The sequence below is a fragment of the Bos taurus genome, chromosome 7, assembly GCF_002263795.3.
Source record: "Bos taurus isolate L1 Dominette 01449 registration number 42190680 breed Hereford chromosome 7, ARS-UCD2.0, whole genome shotgun sequence".
NCBI lineage: Eukaryota > Metazoa > Chordata > Mammalia > Artiodactyla > Bovidae > Bos > Bos taurus.
In genome coordinates, this window is record NC_037334.1 from 43,298,252 (window position 1) to 43,324,421 (window position 26,170).

The 26,170-nt window shown below is 58.4% G+C and overlaps 1 protein-coding gene across 4 annotated transcripts; it reads left to right on the plus strand.

Annotated features, from left to right (window-relative positions):
• The first annotated feature begins 1,225 nt into the window (after nt 1-1,225).
• On the plus strand, nt 1,226-26,134 carry PALM (paralemmin). Of its 4 annotated transcripts, none has more exons than XM_024995097.2 (9): nt 1,226-1,407; nt 12,272-12,323; nt 12,824-12,904; nt 13,112-13,242; nt 14,705-14,858; nt 16,359-16,380; nt 17,949-18,008; nt 20,405-20,536; nt 24,065-26,134. In XM_024995097.2, exons 1-9 carry the CDS (start codon nt 1,403-1,405, stop codon nt 24,592-24,594), a joined length of 1,167 nt encoding a protein of 388 aa, XP_024850865.1. In that variant the 5' UTR covers nt 1,226-1,402; the 3' UTR covers nt 24,595-26,134. The 4 variants fall into 4 exon arrangements, with proteins under 4 accessions (XP_024850865.1, XP_024850864.1, XP_059744699.1 ...); XM_059888714.1 differs by lacking the exon at nt 1,226-1,407 and adding an exon at nt 9,411-10,051; XM_024995096.2 differs by lacking the exon at nt 20,405-20,536.
• Nucleotides 26,135-26,170: the final 36 nt, after the last annotated feature.

Genomic DNA, 26,170 nt, shown 5'->3' on the forward strand with positions numbered 1-26,170 from the left:
TTCAAAAGAACCTCCCTCTCTGCTCCCCCGCAACTGCCCTACGGAGTAAATGTGTTCAGAGCCTGAGGGCTAGTGTCCTAAGACAAGTCTGCCTCCCTCCTGATCCGTGGGGTCCACATGAATGGAGGACCCAAGATAGACCACAGGGAACAGAGGGAAGGGCAGGGGACAGAGTTGGCTCTTTCAGCTGCCCGCACCTGCTCCCCCTGGGGTGCCCCCCTCCAGTGCAGGCCAGGCCTCCCCCTTGGGGATCCAGCTGTCTGGCCAGTGTTTCCTTTTTGTTCCCCAGGCCCTGTTCATGTCACATGTCCTTCCAGTAGCTCAGGCCGGAGAGGGGACCAATGATGCCTGTCATCCCACATCCCATCCCGTGGCCATGTGCAGCACCACCTTTCAAGATCCATCCAGAATCTACCTGGTTCTCAGCCTGGCCCAGCCTCCACCAGGTCCCTCCCTGTTCAGCCGCTTCTGGACTCCAAGACCCCTCCCCTTAGCGCCCCTTTATCTGCTCCCCACCTTGCAGGCCAAGTGGCTTTTGCAAACATAAACCGGGGTGACCCTCTCTTCCTCTAAACTCTGTTGTGGCTCCCCAGTGCCCTCAAAACAGTCTGAATTCTCCCTGCTCCCTCCACGGACCCCTCACTCACTCTGACCACACAGGCCTGTTTGCCCCGAGAGAGCTATGGGGCAGATTAAGTTCCTTAACCCTCGTCCAAAAGTAGGGCCAGGCCCAAAGCCTCGCCAGTGCTCAGAAGACCAGCAATCGGTTCCTCCTCGAACGGGCCCGGCTCGGTCCTATCGCCGGCCTTGCGCGCTCGCCGCGCCCGCCACCCGGACGCTCTTCTCCAGACACTCCGCGGCCGGTCGGCAGGACCTTCCGTCCGCAGCGGGACCGTGAACTCGTGGAGCCGCCTGCCGGGCCTCCCCGAGCGATTTGTCCCCATTCGCGCCTCTCTGGCCGGGGAGCCGGGGAGGGGCGGCGTGGATGGCGGCCAGGCTGGATCCCCGGCCGGCGCCTGGACCGGCTCGGCACGAGAATCAGACCCGCGCCGAGATGGAATGAATGGGTCAGGGCGGCCAGAGCTTCGGGCAGACAGGGCGGGAGGGCGCGCGGTGGCCGGGGCGCGGCGGCGGCCGGCAGGAGGCGCAGGCGGGCGGCGGCTGGAGGCGAGGAGCCGGCGGGAGGGGGCGCGAGTGAAACGCGGCGGCGGCGGCGCGCGCGCCCAGCCCACCCCCAGCGCCCGCCACCGCGCGGACAATAAACAGCCGCGCGCGGGGCGATGCCCGCGCCGGTGCCGCCGCCCCCGCGCCGCGCAGCCCCGGCCGCCTGGCCTTAGCCCGCCGGCCCTCCCCCGCGCGCCCCCGCCGCCGGCCTCGCGGACCCACTGATCTCGGCGGGGAGATGGAGTGAGTAGCGCGCTCGCGCCAGGGGCGCCCTGGAGGCTGAGGCCCAGATTCTCGCCCCCACAGCGCTGGCGGGGAGGTAGCGAGGGACTCCCGGGACCCCCGCTCAGCCAGGGAGGGACTCGGGCTGGGCGGTGCCCGCCCCAGGCCTCCCCCTCGACCCGGCCCCGGCGGCCCACGGGCTCACGAGGACTCGGGCGGCGGCGGCTGGGGGCGGCCCGGGACGCGTGAGAGTGTGGGGAGGGGACGCACTGTGCCTCCGCCCTCGTGCCCCGGGCGGGCTGCGGCCCTCCTGCTTCTGGGGCGGCGGAGCGACCCCTCCTCACTGCACCGCCGGGCCTGGAGCTCGCTTCCCAGCCCCGGCCTGCGTTCGCTGCGCCCTGTGCCCTGGACGCGCACCGGCCGGTCCTCCGTAGCCTGGCTGCCCTCCCCAAGGACCTCAAGTGCTGTCTGGAGCCCTTGCTAAGGCGGGGGTCCAGCCGCCCGATTTCCCGGCTTCTAGTGGGCTTTGCTCCAGGCTTCCGGGTCTGGCATGTGTGTGAGCCCAGGGGTCCCTGTGCTTTCCAACAGCGGAGCTGCGGTCCCCTCCCTTCCTGGCGAAAGTGTCTCTGAGGTGGGGCCCCTAATGATGTAGCCAAGAGTCTGCTAGCCCGGGGCTCGGGGTAGGAGTGGATGAGTGGGCTGTGTGCCGCGGCTTGGATGAAGGACTGCGGGGCAGCGGCGGTCCCTGCACTAGCGGGTGCCCAGTGTGTTTGCCTGGTCATTTACGGGGCGGGTCCTCTGTTCCTGGCGTCAGGGCATCCCCCACGCCCCTACTCCCACAGGTGGGCGCAGGGAGGCTGTGGGGTGTGTTTACATGGGCAGGGGCTGGGAAGGCGATGTCTGGCGTCCTGCAGCCCCCCCTGCCCTATGCGGGGGCCAGCGACTGCCCCACTCTGGGCCATATCCCCACCCTGCCCCGGGCCCAGACATGGAGGTCCACCAGCCCACCCGGCTGGCTCCTGGGCCCTTCCCACAGGGTGTATTTTCCAAGCCTGCAACTTTCCTCCGGGGATTCACCCGTGACCCACCACACCCTCAGCTGGGTGGGAGCCACTGCCTCCTGCCCCCACCTCCCGGCAAGGCGACACCCTATGTCCTCTGCTTTTGAAAACCCAGACAAAGGCCCTGCCAGGCCCGGGAGCCCAGCCAGGGGCTCAGGGGAGCAGGGGCCCAGACCTGTCTTCTATGTTCCCCTCACTTGTTTATCTGCTGTGCTCCCAGGGGCCCAAGGGAGCCTCTGGGCCTCCAGACAGCTGGCCTGGGCAGGGTGTGGCCTTGAGGAGGGGGCTGCCTGGGGGAGGAGGCGTGTAGACAGAGGAAACGCCCACCCAGAGCAGAGGAATGAGATGAGATATTCAGGATGGACCCCATTGTTTCCTTTCCCGCCACCCGTTCATTTTCCATGGGTTTACGGAGGCCCAGAGACGGGCAACCGCTAACCCCAGGGCCACAGAGCACACAGAGGGCTCCTGGGTGCTTGCCGCCCTGACCCTAGGCCTTCTTGGTCACAGTCAGATGTGGTGCCAGGGTCTCCCCATTAGGCGGATCCCTGGTTTTTCTGGGTGCAGGTGTGGGACGGGACTTGGCATTAACTGCCTGAGTAGCCGTGCAAGGAAGCCAGTCCCCAGCGCTGGAGTTGACGATGTGTGGGGAGGGGCTCCATCTGCTCCCCACATGAACACCTGCCGGGCCCTCTGTCCTTCTTCATGGGATCACAGCCCCCACCAGGGCACAGTCATTTACCTCCCTCCGTTTCCATGGATTCCGCCATCACAGGAGATGGTAATGCTGGAAACTTTCTTTTAAAAAGACGTTTAGCATTTGACAGATTTTCATCATTTTAAGGATTAAACAAATTTCCACTAATTTGAGAACGTAAGAATTCTTACCAGCCAGTGGGGGCGATAGGTGGTGCTCTAAAGGTGGAACAAGGGTGGGGCCGGGAACTGGGGGACAGGGAGCTGGGTGCATCCTGCCATGGGGAGGGTCTGCTGGTGGCCCCAGGGGAGGGGCTGCTCCTCTGGCCCCTTAGCTGGAAGCAGCCGTCTCAGATGTCCACATCTTCTCTGGTGAGCATGAGGTTCGGGCCCCGTAGTGGGCAGGAAAGCAGTTGGGTCAGGACTCATCAGGTCCCTTCTCATCCTGAGGCCTGAACAGTTTTAGAGAGATCATCAGCTCAACTGGGTGCTAACTGCATCCTTAATGCTCCTTCTGCATGTGCTGGTCTCCCTCTCTAATGAGAAGCAGAACCAGTATCTAGTGATAATAGAACTTAATAACAAGTTTTTATTTTCATGGTATCTTTTTTTAAAGTGTTTTTACTCTGATGGTTTTGGCACTGGCTTCTGGTTTTCTCAGCCTTGGTAACATTTCCTTTGAAAACAAAGGGGTTGGATTTAAACAGTGAGTGGATTTGAAGGGAAGAACATAACGATAATCCTAGAGGTGGTAGCAGGAAGACAGGAAAGTGGCCTAAGAGGTCCAGATGTGACATTTACTTGACGATTATTGAGTGCTTGCTGTGTACTGGGCCCCTTTCTGAATGCTTTGTTCCCGTGGACACACTTGGTCCTGTGAGGTGGGGAAACTGAGGCACGGAGAGGTGACTGGACACGCCCGAGGCCACACAGCCAGAAGAGGGTGATGCTGGCATTTGCTCTTAGGCATTCTGGTGCTGGGGAGGGGGGCTGAGGAAGGGCCTTTGCACCTTCTTGTCCAGGGGCTGTGGACTGGTGGTTCTGGGTATCCAGACATCAGTTTTTCAGCCTGGTTGGCCGATTGGGTCGCACAGAGGTGGCCTTTGTTGTGGTGGTCTGGTCTCCCAGGGGCCATCTACTCTTGACCCACTGCCAGGGAACCCTCTGTGGCTGCGGGCATGGAGAGGGTTTCCTCACCCACCATGGGGTCTTGGTCAGGCCGCCCCCTTCTCTGAACCTCACTTTTCTCATCTGGTGAATGGAGCATCCTGGGAGGTCTCAGCCCCATGGGGAGGCCCATCTTCAGAGACTTCAGGTTTTGATGAAGGAAAACGAGTTGACTTTTTTGAAAAAATGTCTCCTCACCTTTCCCCTAGTCTGAGACCCTACTGCCTCCATCCTTTCTCTACCCAGGAAGCCTGGCATCTGCTTTTTTTGGGGTTGTTTGTTGGTTTGTTTTTGGCCACACCATGTGGCTTGCAGGATAGTTTCCCTACCAAGGATAGAACCTGGGCCCTAGCAGTGAAAGCACCAAGTTCTAACCACCAAACCTCCAGGGAAGTCTCTCATCTGGTCATTTAAGAAACACTTCCTGCTGACTACCGTAGCCCTGTGCAGGATCAGAGGGGTCTGGGGGAGCCTGTGGAGGGTCTTCTTTGAGGTCTGGGAAAGGTTTCCTGCTCTGTTCTATTATGGACCTTTTTTGTAAAAGATACTTAAAAGTTTTCCCAGGCAGGCAGAAGGGTGCAGCAGGTGGAAAGACTGGTCTGTGCAAAGGACCAGAGGTGGGAAAGTGTAGGGAGAAGAGAGCGTTCTTTGGTTTGTGCTCTTGGGGCCAGGTCCTCCTGGGCCTACACTGCTCATCTGGGGAGCCATGGGTGGTGTCTGAGCAGAAGAGAGAGGTGCTGACCCAGGCACCAGAAAAAGGCTCCAGTGGCTAAGGGGCCAGAGCAGGGAGCAGGGAGAAGCAGCTCAGGACTCAGCCTCGACAGGCCATTGGGGACAGCCGGCAGAGAAATGCCGTATCTGGAGGAGAAGTGGCAGGACCCCATGTCTGGGTGGGCGTGGACCCGACTTCAGAACTCTGTGATAGTCAGAGCTGCCTACAGAGATGGGGGCTTGGTCAGGGTGAGACAGCCCAGTCCCTGGGCGTGCTGGGAGGCTAGGGGTCATCAAGACCATGCTTCAGAGGGTTTCTGTAGAGCGTGAGATGGCTGAGCAGAGGTTGTGGTGTTGAGGAGTGGAGATCTGGGATGTGGTTTCTGTCTCCTGCCTGTGGGTTTCAACTAGGAACTCAGGACAAGTCAGAACCATCCCTGGGACAGCCTGGACGGGGCCAGGTATTGGGAGGAGAAGCCCGACCCAGGCCCCGAGGTGGGAAGACAGGTAAGGACAAGAGTGAGTGCAGGCCTGCCTGGGAACCCAGTCTGGGTGAGTGGGGGCGCGGGTGGGGGGTCAGCAAGGCTTGGCAGGGGCTTCTAGTAACAGCTGTCAGGGAGTGGGCAGGCGATGACCAGGTCAGGTTGTGTTCAGATCCTGCTAATCCTGAAGAGCCTCAGAGCAGGGTTGGCAGGACCTTATGATGTCCCTGGGGTGGCTGCCTCACCCCCTAGTATGGCCCTTGGTGAAACAATCAGCATCTCTGCTGTATCTGTGTGTATATTTATTCTTACCAGCTTGTTTGAGATCATTCACACACCACACAATGCACCTGATTAAAGTGGCTCAGTGGTTTTCAGTACATGCAGAGTTGTACAGCCATCACCTCTAATTCCAGAACATTCCATCAACCCCCCAAAACCTCATTCCCACCAGGACTCACTGCCCACCCCATCCCCCAAACCTGCTGCCGCTGCTGCTAAGTCGCTTCAGTCGTGTCTGACTCTGTGCGACCCCATAGACAGCAGCCCACTAGGCTCCCCCGTCCCTGGGATTCTCCAGGCAAGAACACTGGAGTGGGTTGCCATTCCCTGCTCCAGTGCATGAAAGTGAAAGTGAAGTCGCTCAGTCGTGTCCGACTCTTCGAGACCCCATGGACTGCAGCCTTCCAAGCTCCTCCGTCCATGGGATTTTCCAGGCAAGAGTACTGGAGTGGGGTGCCATTGCCTTCTCCTCCCCCAAACCTGGACAACCACTAATCCCCTGTCTGTGGATCGGCCTGTTCTGGATGTTTCCCATCAGTGGAATCACACCCTGTGTGTCCTTCTGTGTCTGCTTCTCTCACTGAGCACCGTGTTCTCAGGGTCCGTCCACCTGGCAGTGAGCATCAGAGCTCCACCCCTTTTCAGGGCTGAGTGAGCGCCTGTGTATGGAAGGACCACCTTGTATTTATCCATCATCCGTTGGTGGGCACTTAGGTTGTTCCTTTATTAATTTGTAAGTCACTTCTGAGGCAGCTGGGGCTTGTTCTTTGTCCTCTCTTGAATGTGGGGAGCCCAGGTACTATTTTGGATGAATTTAAGATGTGACAGGAGAAGGCAATGGCACCCCACTCCAGTACTCTTGCCTGGAAAATCCCATGGACAGAGAAGCCTGGTAGGTTGCAGTCCATGGGGTCGGTAAGAGTCGGACACAACTGAGCGACTTCACTTTCACTTTCCACTTTCATGCATTGGAGAAGGAAATGGCAACCCACTCCAGTATTCTTGCCTAGAGAATTCCAGGGATGGGGGAGCCTGGTGGGCTGCCGTCTATGGGGTCACACAGAGTCGGACATGACTGAAGCAATTAGCAGCAGCAGCAGCAAGATGTGACAGTGAATTTCTTTAAAAAAAAAAAAATGATCACAGGACAGATGGTCTGGGGTGGGGGGGCATGGAGGGAGTGCGACAAAGGTGGGGAGCCCTTAGGTGGGGGCCTCCTTTGGAAATGGAAGGACCCTAGCACACATGCTCACCCAGTGGACATTTATTGAGTGCCTGCTGTATACTGGGGACATGGCAGGGACAAAAAGAGACAGTTATTGTCCTTGTGGAGAAATCAACAAAATAAAATCACTAGATTTTCTGGATAAGGGCTGGGGGGTGGGGGTTGGAGGTGCTGGGGTTAATTAGAGTCAGAGGAGGCTGGAGTAAGGATGTGACATCTGAAGACAGGCCCCAGGAGCCCCTTGAAGACCTGGCAGGGGTGGCACAGGTCTGGACACAGTCCATGCAAAGGCCCTGAGGTGGGATCGCACCTGGAATGTTTTGAGGCGCTGGAAGTGGAGGGATGCAGGTCTGTGGGGCTGGTCGCTGCAGAGGCATTTACTGGAAGCCAGAGGAGGCGCAGCCCTGCGGGTGGGCAGGCATTCATGCCCTGCTGCCCTGTTCTGTTGTGAGGGCCCGGGCAGGGTCCAGCTCCCCTGCCCCCTATCCTAGGTTAATAGGCAACAGTTTTTCTTTGCTGGGTCTGTGGCCTGCTGCAACTGCTGTCTCCACCTTGGTGGTGATGTCTCTCTGCCTGGAAACTTTTGGAAAGCCCATGCCTCAAGGGCTGTCTACCTCACCAGTGACATCAGTGGTCCTAGGGACTCACCTGTGCTGAAAGCTGAGGGGCTTCGAGAAGAATTCCTTCCTGATGAGGGCAAGAGACCCAAGAAGGCTCCCTGAAAGAGGCAGCTATGTCTGAGTTGAGATTGGAGGTGAAGGAGAGAAAGGGGAAAGGTGAGGGGCAAACACAGGGGCTTGAGTGGCTGCTGAGAGGTTGACGTTCATTCAGGGTGATGGAACTGTGGCGGATCTGTAGCGAGGAAGGTGTTGGTGCTTAGGAGGGGCCAGGGATGGGGCTGGGAACCAGCCTCCCCAACTCCATCCCCCACTCAATGTGGGGAGAGGCCACTGGGCTCCCCTCACCTCTCCACCCCTTGCCCCGCGTGACTCTGCCTCCCCCCACCACCACCCATGGCCGAGGTCGTTGTCAGCTGTTTTCTTTCAGTTAGCACAGGAATGTTCCAGCACTGGGCTCCACGCCTGCCTGGACAGGGACCCCCTCATTCTGGCTGTAGCTGCTGGGCGTGGGCTCTGGAAGGACAAGTGTGACCCCTAACCCCCACACCCACCTCCCACCTCCCACACTGGACCCTCCTGGCCCCTGGGTGACCTTGGGCCGGTTGTGTAACCTCTCTGGACCTTTGAAAAATAAGCGCCTGCAAAGCTGAGGCGTCTGCCGGGCTTGCTGGGTTCGGGTCTCATTAGCTCATCTCCTGGACCACGATTATCTCACGCGCTTGCAGCCGACGCCCTCCCCGAGTCCTGAGCCGCCCACAAGGCCGCTGGAGCCCAGAATCTGCTCCAAGCTCCGTAAATATAATCGCGCGGGGACCAGACGCCTGCGCGCGCTGACGGTGGGCGTCCTGGCCTAGGGCTTGTCCCTCCTCAGCAGCTGCAAGCTGTGGCCCGTAGCCCAGCGCAGCCAGTGGAGGCTCAGAGACACAAGTAACTTGTTCCGGGTCACACAGCCAGAGGGGGGCAGCTGCCCTAAAGCCTCCGCCCAAACTCAGCTTCTCCGCCCAGTGTGTAAATCAAACAGTTTGTGATCTGGCCTCTGCTTTACTCACTGAGCCCAAGTGAGCTTCTCAGGGGTCCCACTGACCACCCCACTGACCACCCCCACCGCAGCCAGGCCAGGGAGACCCTGCGCTCCCTGCGCCCGGGAGCCTGCCCGCCTGTCTGGGTGCAGATCTCACTTCACCATTTAGATCCTTCATTGATAAAACGGCCATAATTATCCCACGTGCCTCACAGGATCTTCGGGAGATCGACGCTTAGCTCCCTCCAGACCCGCCCGCGGAACATGGTTCCTATTCTATTCCTGATTTGCTAGGGAGTTCCAGCCTCCTGTTTTGTTTTTCGGATTTATGATTCGAGCCTTATCTTGGCTTGACCTTGGCTGCCTCGTGCCAAGGGCGGGTTCAGACCCTTCCCGGATAGAAGCCCTTCCCTGGGTGGACGCCCCTATCACCAGACCTGGAAGCCCTCCTCCTGCCGCAAGGGTGGGAGAGACCCAGTTGCCATTTGGGTCCCACCCGGTGCAGGCAATCCCTGAAGCCCCGGGCAGGCAGCCCCTCAGCCCCTTAGCGCCGGGCTGGGGGGTGGGAGATGCTCGGCGCCGGCCCCACCCTTGAGCGCCAGCGGGCCTCTGCGTTGCCATGGGGATGGCGCGGTTGCCAGGGCGACCGCCTCCCGTGGGCTCAGCCATCCATCATCCCGCGGTGGCTGAGCCCAGGGGCTGGGTAGGGTGGGGCGGCTCAGGCGACCCCAGGCCTGGGGAGGGGCACCTGAGGGGGGGCACACAGACTGCACCCCTGGGGCTGAGACTGGAGACGGGTGGAGAGAGATGGAAATTCTCTCCCTGGGCCAGCGCCTCTCCTCACTGTGTCTAAACTTCCCCTGCCCTGGCTTGGCCCTGCAGGGATTGGCCGCCCCAGTAAGGACACTGCCCGCCTTGTCTCCAGCTTGGCGAGCTGGCCTCACAGCCATCTCTATGTCCTTGTATCCAGCCTCAATGGCCACCTATCCACCCCTCCAGGGTGGGGACCCAGTGTTAGGCAGCTTGGTCCCCCTGCCCTCTGTGGCCCTGCTTACACTGGGGTATCAGCTGCTATGCCTCCCTCTTGCAACTCTGCCTCTTGCCTGGGTGGGCTCCTGGAGGCTGAACTAGAGCTGTGCGAAAAGGGAAGGCCTGTGGTACAGCCTGGGGCTGAGCAGCTGTGGTTCGAATCCCAGCTCTGCCACTTTGTAGCTATGTGACTTTGGACAGGTGACTCACACTCTCTGGGCCTCAGTTTCCAGCTATGGGAAGAACATAGCAGGCAGAGGGAACATCAAGAATAAAGGCCCTGAGCTAAGAATGAACTTGGTTCAGGGCAGGTACCACAGGAGGTCCTGGTGGCTGGAACAGAGTGAGCACAAGCGGGAAGGAGAGCAGAGGTCAGGCACCAGGGCAGGGGAGAGGATGGGGGCTGGGCTATGCCAGGGGGTGGGCTTTCAAGGGGTGATGGGAGCCAGGAGACTTGAGAGCAGGAGAATGATGGGTTTGGATTCTCATTTTGAGCAGCAGCTTCTAGTTGTGGGCTGTCAGGGTTCAGGGAGGTGGCAGGTGATGGTAGAGGCTTGGGCTGGGCTGGAGAGTGTGGGGTTTGCAAAAACTGAGGGGATGGGCCCATGTTGGGGAGCACAGCATGTTACCCTGTCTGTATGACACGAGGTGATGGGGCAGACCCAGAAATCCTGCTGGTCTGGCCCTTCAGAAAGGGCATCTGAGCTGGACAGCTGGACCAAACCTTTCTTGAACTCCACCCAGCTGAATGCAGCCTCCCTGAGGAAGGAGAAGGGGAAGCTGCAGGGGTGCGGCTGGTGTGCTGGGCCCCTGGGAGGCAGAGGGGGGCAGGTGCTGCCTCACAGGAAGGGAGGAGCTGGGTGGGGTCACCTGGCCGGAGCATGGGAGCCAGATGACTTCACAGGTCTCAGCATGGCCAGGAAACTAGACCCGAGTAAGGCGGGTGACCGGGTCACTGCTGCCCCGGGATGGGTGTCCACCGAGAAGCTACAGGGTCTGTGTGTGTGTGTGTGTGTGTGTGTGCACGCACACAGGGGCTGGGGCTGGGGTAGACCTTGCACAGTGTTTCCCTTCTAAACCACAGTTTAGGGGGTGACATAGCAGGAGGGCCCAGAGCTGGGATGTGCAAATGGGGAAATGAAGGCCAGAGGGGCAGAGAGTGTGGAGGCCTTGGGGTGGCTCTGGGCCCTGAGTCAAGGCTGGGGGTGGGCGGGGTCCAAAGCATGGTCTGTAATTTCAGTGCCTGTGAAGATAAGGGGGTCGGGGCAGACGGAGGGGGCGGTGGGGAGGTGGGGAGTGGAACAGGTTGGGGGGGTCTGGCTCCCACTGCCAGGCCCTCCCATATGAGATGAGGCCTCCCATCAGTCAGTCCCTCCCAGAGTGGCCCTGTGGTTTATCAGGGGTTTGAGGCAGATGGTCTGGAAGCCCCCCACTCAGGCTGAGGACCCTCCACCCCCTGGAAGCTCGAGGTTACCCTGAGGAGGAGGAGATGTTCAGGGCATCATTCATCTGACCATTTCACTCTGCATCTACTGTGTGCAGCTTCCAGAGACAGGAGACCTGGAAGGGAGGGGGCAGGTTCTGAAAGCTCCTCCCCCCTCCACCCCAGGTAGGGAGGGGGATGCAGGGGATCAAGGGGAGGGGTAGGAGGAGGACCTATCTTCCAGGTCCCGTGCCCTCTCTGAAGTCCCCAGATCCTCAACAGCATGAAGTCCTGTCCCTTTAAGAGCATCTGGCAACACTGGCATTTATCTAACTCCTACTGCATACCAGCTTAAGGCTAATACTGCACTGGGTGGGCTCTCAGAAAACATGGATGGGGGACTTCCCTGGCAGCTCAGTGGTTAGGACTCTGTGCTGTCACTGCCAGGGCTGGCTTCAATCCTTCCAGACCCTCACCTTGGCTGGGTAACTAAGATCCTGTAAACCTCATGGTGCAGCAAAAATAAAAAATGAAAGAAACAAGCAAAACATGGGTGAGGTGAAGAAAGAATCTGGGGTTGGATTTAAGCTTTGCTACTTTTTTGCTGTGTGTTCTTGGGAGGCTCACAGCTCTCTCTGAGCTGTTGGGGTTCTGGAAGACTCCAGAGGCAGCCAGTGAGGGAGACACCAGAAATACCAGAACAGCATCGAGGACTTGGCAGTCAAGGGGTGGGGGATGGAGCTGGAGGGTCCCTCTTCCTCCAAGTGTTCCTCCCAGAGCTGGAGAAGGATGAGGAAGGGGCTGTCTTGGTCAGTCTCTCAGTCTGGAAGAGACCCTCTACTCCAGGCTTCTATTCTCAGGGAACTCCTATGCATCATTCAGAGCCTAGCTTCAATGCCCTCCCCTTCCCAAGCCATCCCTAGGTGTCTGGACTGGGCCTCAGCTATCCTGTCCCTTGTCCCTGCCCTGAGGAGTGGCAGGAGGGTTTGTGGGAGAATAATGCAGGAATAAGCTTGCATGGGGACAAGGGGGCTGTGGAACGATCTCATTTGGCAGAAGGGAACTCGGGCTCACCCGGCAGGAAGGCATAGAGTGGGAATTCGAACTGGATCTTCTGAAAGCAATGTTGGGGGTCAACCCCCCCACTTGATCTTTTCTGTCCTCCCAGGGTCCTGGTGGCAGAGACCCCATCCCAGCAGGAGCGGCTGCAGGCCATTGCAGTGAGTTGTTCCAGGTCCCAAGGATGGGATGGGCATGGGGAGGAGATTGGGGGGGACCCAGGGCCTCAGGTGCTCCCCACACCCAGCTTGGGGCTCGGGGACTCAGATCCCAGGTGTAGTATGGGACACTTCAGTGCCTGCTAGCATCTCCCCACAAAATTAAAACGTTGAGCGTCCCTTAGTCTTCAGCATGTGGACTCCAGCTGAGAAGCTTCTCAGAGCCCCTGGGCAGCTCCCCTGCAGTGGTGGGGTGGGGGGGGGGGCAGGGCAAGGAACTTGCACTTGTGGCAAGGCTCGGGGAAGTTGGGGGGAGGCTGGTAGTCCTTCCTGGTGAAGGGACAAGGTGGGGGAGGTTGGGGGAACAGGCTGGGTGCAGGTGGGGGTGTGGTGGGCCAAGTGGGTGCTGTTCACAGAACAAGCGGGACCCGCGTGGGTGAAGTCCCGGTAGCTATGGGGTCTCCGCGGCCCCAGCCTGCCCTTACCGTGTGCGGGGTCTGCAGGAGAAGCGGCGGAGGCAGGCAGAGATTGAGAACAGGCGCCGGCAGCTGGAGGACGACCGGAGACAGCTGCAGCACCTGAAGGTCCGGGCGGAGCCTCGGCTGGGGGTGGGCAGGCTGGGGTGGGGGGGCGGAAGGGGGGCAGCATCCAGGGACCCCTGCCTCAGCCGGATCCAGGACTTAGGGGCTGGGAGCAGGAGGGCTGAGATGACCCCCATCCTGATTCCAGTCCCAACTCAGACCCTCACCTGACCCTGACCCTGACTTTGACCTTGGTGCCCACTGCCCCAGTCCAAGGCGCTGCGGGAACGCTGGCTGCTGGAGGGGACGCCTTCTTCGGCCTCGGAGGGGGATGAGGACATGAGGAGACAGATGCAGGAGGACGAGCAGAAGGCGCGGCACCTGGAGGAGTCCATCTCCAGGTGGGGAGCTGCGAGCCTCAGGGCTGGGGAGTGACTGGGGGTGGGTGCTGCCCGCCTGACCCCTCCTCACCCCAACCCCGCAGCCACACAGGGGTGAGGGGTGAGTGGTCTGGGCCATGGAGGTCTCTGAAGACAGGTCTCTGAGGACGGAGATGCAGTCTCCCCCGAGGCTTCCTGGCGCCAGCCCAGCTGGTCTTCCCAGCGCTCCTGCAGCCATGGAGGCAGGAGGCACCACAGCTGGCCTGCAGGAAGCTGGGGGAGGGGGCAGGCCGGGGAAAGTGACCATCCCCCTGGCCTGGGACAAAAGCACCGAGGAGTTTCCGAGCAGGCGGGCAGCCGGGCGGGAGGCCCGGGCTCAGTTCCCGGGGCAGCGGGGTCAGGCAGAGGGAAGTGACAGCCAAAATTCCAATGTCCACTGGCCAGGGGAGGCCTGAAAGGCATGTGCTGGCTGTGGCACCCTGGCCTGCTGGCCCGTGGGGACCTCAGGATCCTGTCTGGGTGCATTTAGTTTGGAAGAAAGTGGGGGCAGCTTGGCTGGGGTCCCCTCCCCAGGCCTCAGTTCCCCAACCTGGGAGCATGTGCCCAGAGGAGGCTGGGCTGAGACGTGGCCTGGAGGGCCACTCAGGACTGAGCGGGCTGAGAGGCACTTGCAGGTGGGAAGGATGGTCAGTAGGAATTACCAGTCCCTGGGGGTTGGATGAGGTGGGCTTCTGCTCAATCCATCCTGCTGGGTGCAACCCTGGGTAGGGGGTGGTGAGGAGGGCATCTCTTGAGCCCAACTGTGTGGCTGGCTTTCGGGGGGCCTTGGCTTTCTTCCCCTCAGGGCTGCACGTTCCTTGGGTGGTTCCATCACCTGCATTTTCCCTGATCAGTGTCTTCATCTGGACACCTCCTCCGGGAAGCCCTCCAGGCTGACCCCAGCTGTGTCCAGTCTGCTGAGCTGGGCTCAGTTTATTAGGGGGCTGCAGACTACCCACCTCCCTGTACTGAGTCTTCAAGGAAAACATCTCCTATCTCCCGGGTCCTGAGTGCCTGCACCCCAAAGGCGTAGGCAGGTGATGCCTGGGGCAGGATTGAATATGCCGGCTTTGTTTTTACTGCATTTATGAGCACCATTATCTCCTAAAACTTGGAAAGTGACATGGTTTTTCCAGTTTCCCTGGAGAGATAAAGCTTCCTGTAAACATAAATGTATTTGAGTGGAAAAAGAAGAGTGTGTTGGAAGTGAACAGAGGAGTAAACAGTGACTCGGGCGGCCCAGGGGTCTAGGGACCGGCCGGCCTGGGTTTGGGTCTCAGGTCTGCAGCTTACTTACCTCCATTTCCCCGCTGAGAGTGCGAAGGAGACCACCTCGCAGGGTCGTTAGGAAACACACGAGTCAAGAAAGTCCTCCTGGACGTGCCTGGCGGTGCCGGGCTCCAGAAGTGTCCGGCAGGGTGGTCACCTCGTGCACACTCCCCAGGCTGGAGCAGGAGATCGAGGAGCTGGAGAACACGGATGCGCTGCCCACTGCCACCGCCAGGGGGAGCGTGGCTGCCCCGAGCCCCGCCCCCGGCCCCGCCCTGCGCCCCGCCCCGGAAGACCAGAGAGCCGAGGCTGTGCCCAACTCTCAGCAGGTAAGAGGTTCCAGGGCGCCACCCTGCTGGCCGAGGTCCAGAAGCACCCACCGCCTCTGGGGCTGTGGCTGGGGGCGCCCTACATCCCAAATGCGTGCACATCCACATCCCAGCCTGGCCACATCCCAGCTGCGTCGCCTGCACGCCTTGCTTGGCCTCCCGGGGCCTCGGTTTCCCCACCAGACAGGGGGGTCACTGGTGTTTAGAAAATCAGTGAAAAACGAGCGTTTCATGGGTAGAGGGTCTTCCCCGAAGACCACCTGCTTGTCATCCTCCCTAGGTTCACCAACACACTGGGTATCACCTGTCTATCTGCATGCAGCCCTTTCAGGTGGAGCCGCATCCCCAGTTGAAAAAGACTGTGGCCCAGAGAGGTTGAGAGACTGGCTCAGGGCACACAGTGGAGTAGTCTTTACTAGGCTTAGCTGTTAATTCTAGGCTGTGACGTGTATGCCAGGCTCAGGTGAAACCAGAACCTGAGCTCGTGGTTACCGCAGCATGTTAAGGCAAATTCAGGAGTCTCCCGACCACCCTTGTTGTCTTTAGGACTCGAGGGGCCAATGGGGCACGCCTCCTCTCTCCCAACCTATCCTTGTTTCCCCCTCCCCGGTGAGCTGCAGCCCAGGGAACATCCCTGCTGTGTGCCCTGCTGCTCCTATGATAGTTTCAGTCTGGAGCTGACACACCCACCCTCACTATTTGCCAAGGCTTGGTTGGGGCAGAACCGGAGGATGTAGTCCCAGACCTTGGCCTTCTTGAGCTGTTTTTAAGTGGGCAGATGTGCATGTATCAATCAGCTGCAAACACAGGAAGGTGTAAGGACCTATCCTGGGGAAGCTTAGGGCACTGTGGAGTCCCCAGTGAGGTGTCTGTTTCATGGGAGAGCTGGGCAGGCTTCCTGGAGGAGATGGGTTTTGAAGACTGAGTAAGAGTTCTCTAGGAACAGACTCAAGTTGAGAGGGGGCTTTCAGTGAGGTTGATTGAGCGCAGACTGAGTGCTGGCATGGCCTCTCCCCTCAGTATAACTGCCTCCTGGCCCATCTCTTGGCCGGTAAATGACATGGTAACCTGAGGGACAACCCGGGATGGGGGTGGGGAGACACCTTTAGGTCGGGTGGTCATGGGGGCTGAGCAAAAAGCCAGCCAAGCGGAAATCCGGGAAGGGCCTTCCAAGTGGAGGGACATGGCTCACGGAAGAGCCAGGAGGCCAGGGAGGCCGGCCAGGGGTGGGAAGAGGCGGAAGAGGCCCCGGGGGTCATCAGGAAGGGTTGGACTTTGTTCTGGGAGCATTGCGAGCCCCTGGAAGCTTCTGAGCAGGCAGGAGCGTTTCTGGCTGTCACAGGCTAGGGCGGGGTGGGGGATGGGTCCAGAAGGAGACGGCCCCTCCAATGGGGTCACCGCTGAACCACGCCCCCCTCAGGCTTGGGCCTCGGCCGGTGGGACCTTGGACGGCGGAAGGGGGCGCCAACACCCCTGACTCCTCCCCTTTCTTTCTTGCAGACCCCGGTGGGCACGCCCAAAGGTACGTCTTAGGGAAGGGGCGGGCAGGGCCCTGGCGCCCTCTGGTGGCCAGATAGGAGATGGCAGACAGGGGAAGGGTGCCTTTAAGTCGTGTGCGACTCTTGCGGCCTCATGGACTGGAGCCTGCTAGGCTCCTCAGTCCATGGGATTTTCCAGGCAAGAATACTGGAATGAGTTGCCATTTCCTTCTCCAGGGAATCTTCCCGATCCAGGGATCGAATCCACGTCTCCTGCATTGGCAGACGGGTTCTTTCCAGGGAAGCCCCTTTAAGGTGTTATTGTTGCTAAAAAGTGATAATGAAATAGCTTAATGGCTCGCGCTGTCATTGCGCTCAGCAAACCCAGACTCTGAGCTGGGCCCAGAGCCCCTCAACATCATTTCATCGAATTTTCACAAGCTCCCTGGGTGGACTGATGTAGCACCTGCATTACAGATGAGGAAGCAGGCTTCGCAAGGGCACATCTGCCTGAAGTCTTAGCCCCACTGTGGGTTCATACTCTCCACCTGGAGTGCTTGGCCTTGGTCGGCCCAGCCCTGGTTCCATGCCCACTTGCTCTGGGCTCCAGGGCAAGTGGGCACCTCAGTTTTCCCATCTGTGAAATGGGGTCAGTGAGGATGAGAAATCAAGATCCTGGCCGTCCTGGAGATTGTGCACCACTTAAAAGGCAAAGAGGAGTTCCCCTGGTGGTCCAGTGGTTAGAACTTGGTGCTTCTGCTGCTGGAGCCCGGGTTCAGTCCGTGGTCAGGGAACTAAGATCCTGCAAACCACGTGGCACGGCCATAAAAAAAAAAAAAAAAGGACAAAGGTCCCACACACACAGAGATGTGGAAGACTGACATCCAGGAAACAAAGAAAAAAGCCCAGAGTTTGAATTCTGGGAGAGATTTTAGCCCCCACCTACAAATTTATTACAGGTATGTGATGTACACATTTACAAATACTTCACGTGTACTCATGACACTTCAATATGTACAGTTAACTATAATGGTTTATTAGCTATATTAAAATTTCCTTAACACTAAGTTATATTTTAAAATATATATTCAGCATGTCTATTTTTGTGTGTAGAGCCTGGAAGGAGCGCCACCAGCCAGGACTGGAGGTATGGTCAGAAGTGTCTCTGGCCTGATTTTTCAGGAGTCAATTATTCATGAGGAGAGTCTGTCTCCTCATCTTCTGTGGAATTAAAAATTAATAATTAAAAAAAAAATCCATGAAGGCCACTCAGGGATTTTGTGAAAATCATTTGGACCAAGAGATGGGTCATGGACTATGGGACTGAAGCGTGTTTTCTTTTTGCGGAGAGTGATTCCATGTGTGTCTGGGTATTCAGGGCATGCACACGTGTGTGGATGGGTCCAGGTGCATGCATGCGTTAGGGAGAGGGTCCAGGTATCTGGATGAGTGTGTGGGAGGGTAGTCCAAGTGTGTGAGGGGCGTCCAGGTGCCTGGAGGATGTCCATGTGTCTGGGTGAAGTCCCACATCTTGGGGGAGGGGCCTATGTGATCTCCCCTCTGAATCTATCTCTCTTCACTCTTTTCCCCCCACCACCACCATCGTGAGCAGAGAAGCAAATCTCCAACACCCCTCTGAGGACAGTCGACGGCTCCACCATGATGAAGGCAGGTGGGTTGTCCCCATGTTGGGGTCAATGTCCAGCTGCTGTCCTGGGCTGAGTGTTGGCCCTGTGGGGGCCGGGTTGACGGGCCAGGCCTGGTGCAGATGCAACCATCAGCATCACCGGGTGGGGTCTGTGGTTTTAGTGGGGAGCAGCTGGACCAAGGCCGCAGATCTGAGCCTGGGTGGGGCCGGGTGCCCCCTCTGCTTTGGCACGCCCGTCACAAGCTGGCCCAGCTTCCCCGAGAAGACGGGCCCCCTCGCATGGCGGCTCTAACCTGATGCCCCCTCCTGGCTTCTATCTCCCTAACATTGCCACTTGCTCTGGGTCCTGGCGGGGGTGGGCACAGGCTCACATGCTCGCTGCATACTTTCCCTCCTTCACTGTCTTTGGGCTGCCTCAGGAGAGGGAGTGAGCACCCTATTCCTGGAGGTAACCAAGCAGGGCAGAATTGGGATTAGTGCTCAGTGCTCAATAAGGTTGGGTTCAAATCCCTGCTTGATCACTTGATGGCTGGAACCTGGTGGTGGTGGGGATTGTAGTGACCTTGTGCCCAGAGTCTGGCACAAATCTAATCCTGAGAGTGACTAAAGTCATGACAAATAGCAGAACCTTGTAGCTGCTGATATTAGAGTAAATTTGGAGGCACAAAACCACAGAGGGGATTGAAGACCAGGATGTAATGACACTCAGGGAAGGAGAGGGTGGCAGGGGAAGCGTAGAGAAGGAGGGGACACCCTCAAGGCCTCAGTGTCAGACAAGTGGGCAGAAATTACCAAGCTACATGCCCCCAGCTGGTGACCTTGAGCAATGCACAACCTTCCCAACTATGTCTGATGGCGGGGTGTTAGGCTGCATAGGGACGTGGTGATACCTAGCATTCTTCATTCAGTCAGTCAGTCTCCAAGTGCTTGCTGAGCATCTGCTGTGAGCCTGGCAAGAGGGTTGCAGGCTTACAGCAGGTGTTCTGATGCGGGTCAAGGTGGAACATAGGGAGCTGGAGGGGAGCACAATTTGAATCACAGGGCTCAGAGGAGGTCTAACTTAGGAGGTGACATCTGAGCAAGGATAAAGGAAGTGAGGTAGCAAGGCATGCAGACAGAGGGGCACTGCCAGTGCAAAGGTCAAGTCTGGACTGTGGGCACCGGTGGGTGGCAGGGGCCGCGTGCTGGTCGGAGTGGAATGAGCGAGGGGGAGGGGCAGGAGGTGAGGGCGAGGAAGGGACGGGGGCGGCCCATGCCCCTGTCGGGGTGCAGAGAGCTGGGGGTGGGTAGAGCAGGGGCGTGCCTGCTCGCAGCTCACAGGCGCCCACTGGCGGCTGTACGGAGAACAGGTTGTGGGCGGAGCGGATTGCGGGGGGGGGGGCGGGGGGGCGGGGGGGCGGGTCCCGGAGGGTTGATGATGGGTATAGTGGGTGGGGGGAAGGTGAGAGGAAACGGTGGAGGATAGGGGTATTGTGGGGGCGGGGGTGATGAATGGGATGGTGAGAGATGAAGGAAAGGGATGAAGGGGGATATGGTGGGGCATGGTAGGGGATGCTGTGGGGGTCTCAGGAGATGCGTGTCGGGCTGAGGGATGGTGTGGGGGATGCGGTGAAGGGGGTTGAGGGATAGTGGGGGTGGATGCAACTTCTTCCAAGCAGGGGCCGTAGAGGACGAGCAGTGGGTGGGTTCTGGGAGTCTTGAAAGCAGCACCCTGGAGTTTGCAGATGGACAGGTTGGGGCATGGGGGAGGTAGTAGGGTCGGTAAGAGAGGGAGGAGGGAAAACAAAGGTGTCCGTGTGAGAAATGGGAAGACCCAGGAGGGGCAGGTCGGGGAGGGGTTTGGGGCGTGGTGATGTGGGGCTCTCCCTGGAGGGAGGGGGCCTGGGGACCTCACTGCCAGGAGGCGTCTCCGTCTCCGTGTGGTGTTTGTGGCGACCTGTCTGCAGAACAGGGGCAGCTGCTGGCCGTTGGATGTAATCTTCAGGGGTTATAGCTCCATACACTTCCAGGGGACCGTCCCCTCTCCACGTTGAAGGGATGAGAATGTTGACACGTCAGTAGTGGCCTTACAAGAGCAGTGCGGAGGGCGAGTGTCCAGAACCCTGGGGGGCACAGGCTTGCTCACTTGCGTTTGAATCCTTTCTGGATTGGGCCAGGCACGCCCCCACCTCCCTGGAACTGATCGAGGCTTTGCAGTCAGGGCAGGGCGGCCGGAGTGGCCCAGGAATTCAGACCCAACGCCCGTGGGCGCTGGGGAGCCAGGGAGGGATACTGAGCTGGGAGGAGGGCCGCGTCGAGGGCACACGAGGGTACCCGCTGCTTGGCTCTGTGCTGCCGGCTCCCCTCCCTGGCTTGGCTGCAGCCCGGCGGGGGGCACGTGGGCAGGTGGGCAGCGGCTTGACCCGTGCCTCTCGTGCCAGCCATGTACTCGGTGGAGATCACGGTGGAGAAGGACAAGGTGACGGGGGAGACCCGGGTGCTGTCCAGCACCACCGTGCTCCCCCGGGAGCTCCTCCCTCAGGGCATCAAGGTCTACGAGGACGAGACCAAAGGTACGCGCCCCTCCCCCGCCCCGCCAGCGCCCCTGGCAGGTCCTTCCTCCATCCCGGAACCTGTCTGGAGGCGTGGCCAGCGCCAGGATGGGCTGGGGAGCCGAACTCTGGGTGAGGTGCGCTCCATCTTGTGTGCTCCCGCGCCAGGGGTCTGAGCCTTCCAACCCCCACCTCACAGATGTTGTTCAGTCGCTCAGTTGTGTCGGACTCTTTGCGAACCCATGGACTACAGCACGCCAGGCTTCCCTGTCCTTCACCATCTCCTGGAGTTTGCTCAAATTCTGCTTAAATATCTTCGCAGGATAATTCATTTAAATAATTACTGTTGTGGTAAAGGCTACAGACGCCCCCCTTAGAGATTCAGAGGGGGCCAAGGGAAGGTCCTACAAGGTGGGGAGGGACAGAGAAGGGAAGCAGCTGCACAGGGGGCACCCGGTGTGGGTGCAAAGGCCCTGGGGTGGGATTTGGTTCACAGGCTGGGGCTGTGGAGCAGCCCGTGGAGCCGATGCAGAGTGAGGGCGTGGGGGATGGGGAGCCTTGGCAGGGGTGGCAGGAGCCGGGAGGGGGTGGTGTTGGAAGGGCTGTAGAGCTGAGACCTGGTTTGGGTTTTTTAGGGTTCTCTCTGGCAGCTGGAAATAGGAGGGGAAGGCAGCCTTGGGCGAAAGCTCCAAAGTCCCTTTTCCCACCCCCATATAATTCACAGAATGTAAAATTCACTTTCTTTTTTAAAAATCTAAGGAAAACTTTCTTTTAAACTGTGAGATCCGTCAGTATTTAGACAACCGTCTCATAATGGTCATGGCATTTAAACTTTTGTTCATTTTTGGTATGTCCTGCCTGGGGAGAGGAAGTTTGGGGCAACATTTGCTGTGATACCAGAAAAAGAAGAAAACATACTTTCCTAAAGACAGCATTTTAAGAAACCTTTAAGGGACTTCCCTGGTGGCTCAGTGGTTAGGACTCTGTGCTTTTACTGCGGGGGGCCTGCATTCAATCCCTGGTTGGGGAACTAAGATCCCCAGGTACTGAGGGTGGGGTGAGTCAGGTCAGATATCCCCAGGTATCCAGGTGCTCCCCACAAGCCGTGGGCAGCAAAAGAAAAAAAATTAACGGTACATTTGGAGTCAAGGTAAGCATTTGCTTTCTTCAGGACCTGAGGTCCCCAGAGCTGATCCCTTCAGTTAGGTATAAATTAGCACAGCTCAGCCCCAGGGTCCATTAGCGAGTCTGGTAAATGCTGCCCTCAGGAGAAGATGGAATTTGGAGACAGAGATGCAGGACACACGTACAATTCCACGCACAACCCAGTGAGAACTCTCCATGTTGTATGCCCTCAGTACCTGATTCTAGAACATCTTGTTCCTCAAATAGAAAGCCCATCCCTCCCCATCCCTACCATGGCAACCACGAACCCACTCTGTCAGTGGACTGGCCTGTTCTGGCCTGTTTCCCATCAATGGAATGATACACTATGTGACCTTTTGTGTCTGGCTTCTCTGACTGAGCATCATGTTTTCAAGGTTCATCCATGATTATGTTTTATGGCTGAGTAATAGTTCAGTGTGTGGATGGACCACATTTTGTTTATCTAGGCATCAGTTCATGGACGTTTAGGATGTTTCCACCCTTTGGTTTTATGCTATACAAGGTTTTGTGTGGGTGTATGTTTTCATTTCAGGTAATACCTAGGCGTGGAATTGCTGGATCATGTGGGAATTCTGTCTAACTATTTGAAGAACTGCTGGGGTGTTTTCCACAGTGGCATTACCATTTTATTTTTCCACCAGCAGTGCATTAGGGTTCCAGTTTCTCCACATCCTCAACAACCCTTATTATCGACTGTTTTAAATTATAATTGCCATCCTAAGTGGGTGTGAAGTGGTATCTCACTGTGGTTTTGATTCCCAGAGCCTTGTGTTCTTAGAGGTTCAGGCCTCTGGAACATCCAGGATGTTATTAAAGGAGTCCTGTCACAATCCAGCTCTGCTGTACTTGGGGATCTTTGACCCAGGTGGAATCCTGGCTCCAGTTCTCACCAGCTGTGTGGTTCTGGGCATGTCCCAGCTGCTCTATTTCCTGGACCCAGCATGGCCACAAAGGGCCAAGGGGCAGAGATGTCTGTGCTCATGGAAGGTCCTTACCTTGGCCACTGAGCCCAGCCTGGCCCAGCCCCTGGGGACTCAAGACCCGCCAGACTGGACTCTGGTTGCTTAGCAATGGGAAGGTGATCCGTTTCCATGGCAGCCAAGGGCTTGGGTTCCTACCTTGGAGCAGTGGCCAGTGGGAAATACCTAGCTTGGTTCTGCATGGCCTGGACACACCCCACCCTCTGGGCCTCCAGCCCAGAGTCACTGCAAGGCCTTGAATCATGGATGCCCCTCCCCAGGAGTTTGGAAACCGAGAGTGGAAAGCACTTTCCTTCTGGCTGGAGCCCAGATACTGCCAACCCTGACCCTTGGCCCCAGAGGAGGAGAGTTCCTAGGGCACTCAGTGTGTCCCTCCCTCCACCCTAAGCAGCTGGGTAGCTGTGCTTCTAGAAGGGCTGTGATCCAGGGCTGGCGTCAGACCACAGTGGGGACTCCTCCCAGGTGCTGATATCCGGTCTTAGAGACTGTAACACAGGTTAGAAAATGACACATCAGAAAGACACGAATGATGAAAGCTGGAGAGATCTGGAAAATATGCTTAACAAGCTTGATTGTCCTTGTAAAACTCTGCCCAATGGAGGATGCATATTCTTGTCAAACACAGGTAGAGCATTTTAGAAAGTGACTATGTCTTGTCACAATGTTATATCTTACATGCTGTGTTCTTGGACCACAGTTCTCCTCTTTCCCAGGTTTAAAAACACTCTTCTAAATAAATCTTGGCTTATAGAGACAGTCAGTCAAAATGGAAATAATAAGACGTTTACACTTCAAACAGAATGACCTAACGTAATCCGTGAGCTGCAGCCAAAACGTAACTCAGAGGAAAATGTATAGCCTTCGAGGGCATTGATGAGAAAACAAAAAAGATGGGTGAATGGACTAAATTTTTGTTTAAGATCATCCACATGAAATCAGACTCCCTGCAAATCCTCATGAAGGGAAATAGACCCAGACTGGGAGAAAGAGCAGGGTCAGCCCCAGCCAGCTGTGTGACCTTGGACCAGTTACTTGTTACTTACCTTCTTTGAACTCCATTTTCACCATCTTTGCAATGGAAAAAATAATAGACCTACTTTGAAAAGTAATGGCCTGCGAGCAAGTTGGCTGGGGAGTATGGAAATGCTTCACACTGCAGGGCAATAAAATCCGAGTTCATTTATTCTTGTTTTCTAACACATGCTCTTGTGTCTACACATTTTCCTCTGTGTGCCAACTTGGCCGTGCGCACTGATCCCAATCAGGGCTTTACTTGTCAGTCGGTTCTAAAGGTGTAATTTAGTTTATGATTCCCCTTTAGCCTAGAGGTGGCTCTCAGCCTTACCAAGCCTTCCCTCTGGTCTGGGAACCAGCTCACACTCTCTCTCTCCCCCCATGCCAGTGGTCCACGCCATGGACGGCACGGCAGAGAATGGGATTCACCCGCTGAGTTCCTCAGAGGTGGACGAACTCATCCACAAGGCAGACGAGGTCACGCTGAACGAGGCGGGGTCAGTGGTTGGGGCAGTGGAAACCCGGGGGCCATCAGAAGAGGCTGTCCGGACCACGCCCTCCAGACGGGAGATCACTGGCGTTCAGGCCCAGCCTGGGGAGGCCACCTCGGGCCCGCCTGGCATCCAGCCCGGCCAGGAGCCCCCAGTCACCATGATCTTTATGGGCTACCAGAACGTGGAGGATGAGGCTGAGACCCAGAAGGTGCTGGGTTTGCAGGACACCATCACGGCAGAGCTGGTGGTCATCGAGGATGCAGCCGAGCCCAAGGAGCCTGCCCCGCCCAACGGCAGTGCGGCTGAGCCCCCGGCCACTGAGGGCTCCAGGGAAGAGAACCAGGTGGGGCCTGAGGCTCCCGCCGCCGAGCCCCAGGACCTCGATATGAAGAAGCAGCGCTGTAAATGCTGCTCCATCATGTGACCCGCCCGGCTCCCCCAGACCCTGGCCCTGCCCTCTGTACCAGACACCCACAGCCCGGCCCTCCCGGCGCCTGCCCACCCTCCACCCGCAGTCACAGGCCCAGGACCTGCCGTGTTGTCGCGTGTTCCTTCCGAGTTTTCTTTCACTGGAAAGAGAGGGACAGGGGTCCCCCATCCCATCACCACCCCCCACACACCCTAAACCACTGAGCCGTGCACCGACGCCTGGTAGGAGAGACACGGACACACCCGCTTCTCCCCAAACGAGGGCCCCCCATGTCGCGGCAGCTCCTGGCCGGTGTGACCCAGGGCCTCAACGCGGCCCCATGCCAGCCCACCTCCCTCTGGGCCTCCTGCCTGTGCCTTCCTGCCCCCTCCAATGAGGTCCCTGAAGGGATAACCCCCCAGGAGAGGGACCCCGGGAGCCAGGGGTCCTGGGAGCCTGCCCTGTCCCCGCTCAGCCTCTGTGGCAGGGTTCCCAGGCCAAGGTGCCTGGTCAGGATCTCGGGCAACTGAGGTGAGGCTGTGCCTCTCCAGGGAGCCCTGGCTCAAGGTCTTGGAATGAACATGAGCCCCTCTGGACACCCCCAGCCAATGCGCCCCTCCCCTCAGTGCTCTCTTTGGGCGCAGCCAGTGGGCGATGGAACATGGGAAGGGGGCACCCTGGGGCCACGCCCCCTACTCAGGCAGGGTGTGACCCCTGTGCTGTCTTCTGGCCGGGCTGGGCCAGGGGTCTTCGAGATGCATCCCGCACAAGGCAGGGCCATGCAAGCCCCATCCTGAGCTCCCACTCCCACTGGGCCCCCCATCCTCCTGGTGCTAATTTGGGGACCCTAGGGGACTGCCCCTGGCCCCTTCTCCAGCCTGCTTGGACCAGGGTCCTGGGTCTCCCCTAACATACCACAGTTTGGGCCCACCGCCGGCTCTGCTGGGCTTGGCGCGTTCCGGGCAGTGGAGGAGGGCACCCCACTCGCCTGGGACAGGGAGCTTCCCCTGGATTGCAGCTGGAGACCTCCATTTGCTGCCCAGCCTGATGTGCACCTGCCTCCCCCTCACTGGAAGGGGTGAGAGGCGGGGGGGCTCCCCTCCTGGGGGTAGCTGACACCAAGATGTACAGACACATCTCCTTGGTTGCAGCCACACTTGTCCCCAGAGGCACATTCGTGCACATGCTCACAGGCCCTCTAATTGTATGGGCTGCGGATGACCAGGCCCCATCTTGGCCCCTCCACTAGGGGCCTGCAGCCTGGTGCCCAGGGCCCAGGACGCTCCCCACCTCAGCAGGGTGGGTGCAGGGCCTGCTCTGGATGGCAGCCTGGGTCCCCGTCTCAGCTCCGCCCCTGGGTGGCTGGGATGAGAGGTCCTCTCTGAGGTGACCTGAGCAGTGGCCGTGGGACCCCCCTTCCTCCTCGAGTTCACCCAAGTCCTCGAGCCGTGAGCCTCCGCTAAAGTGCCCTTGCTGCCCCCCTCTGCTTTCGATGTGTGATGAGGCCCCATGTTTTTGACTTTCCCAGAGAAGCAAATAAACAGTGTGAACAGCCCCAGGGCTGGACTTCTTGAGTTTCACCTGGGCGGGG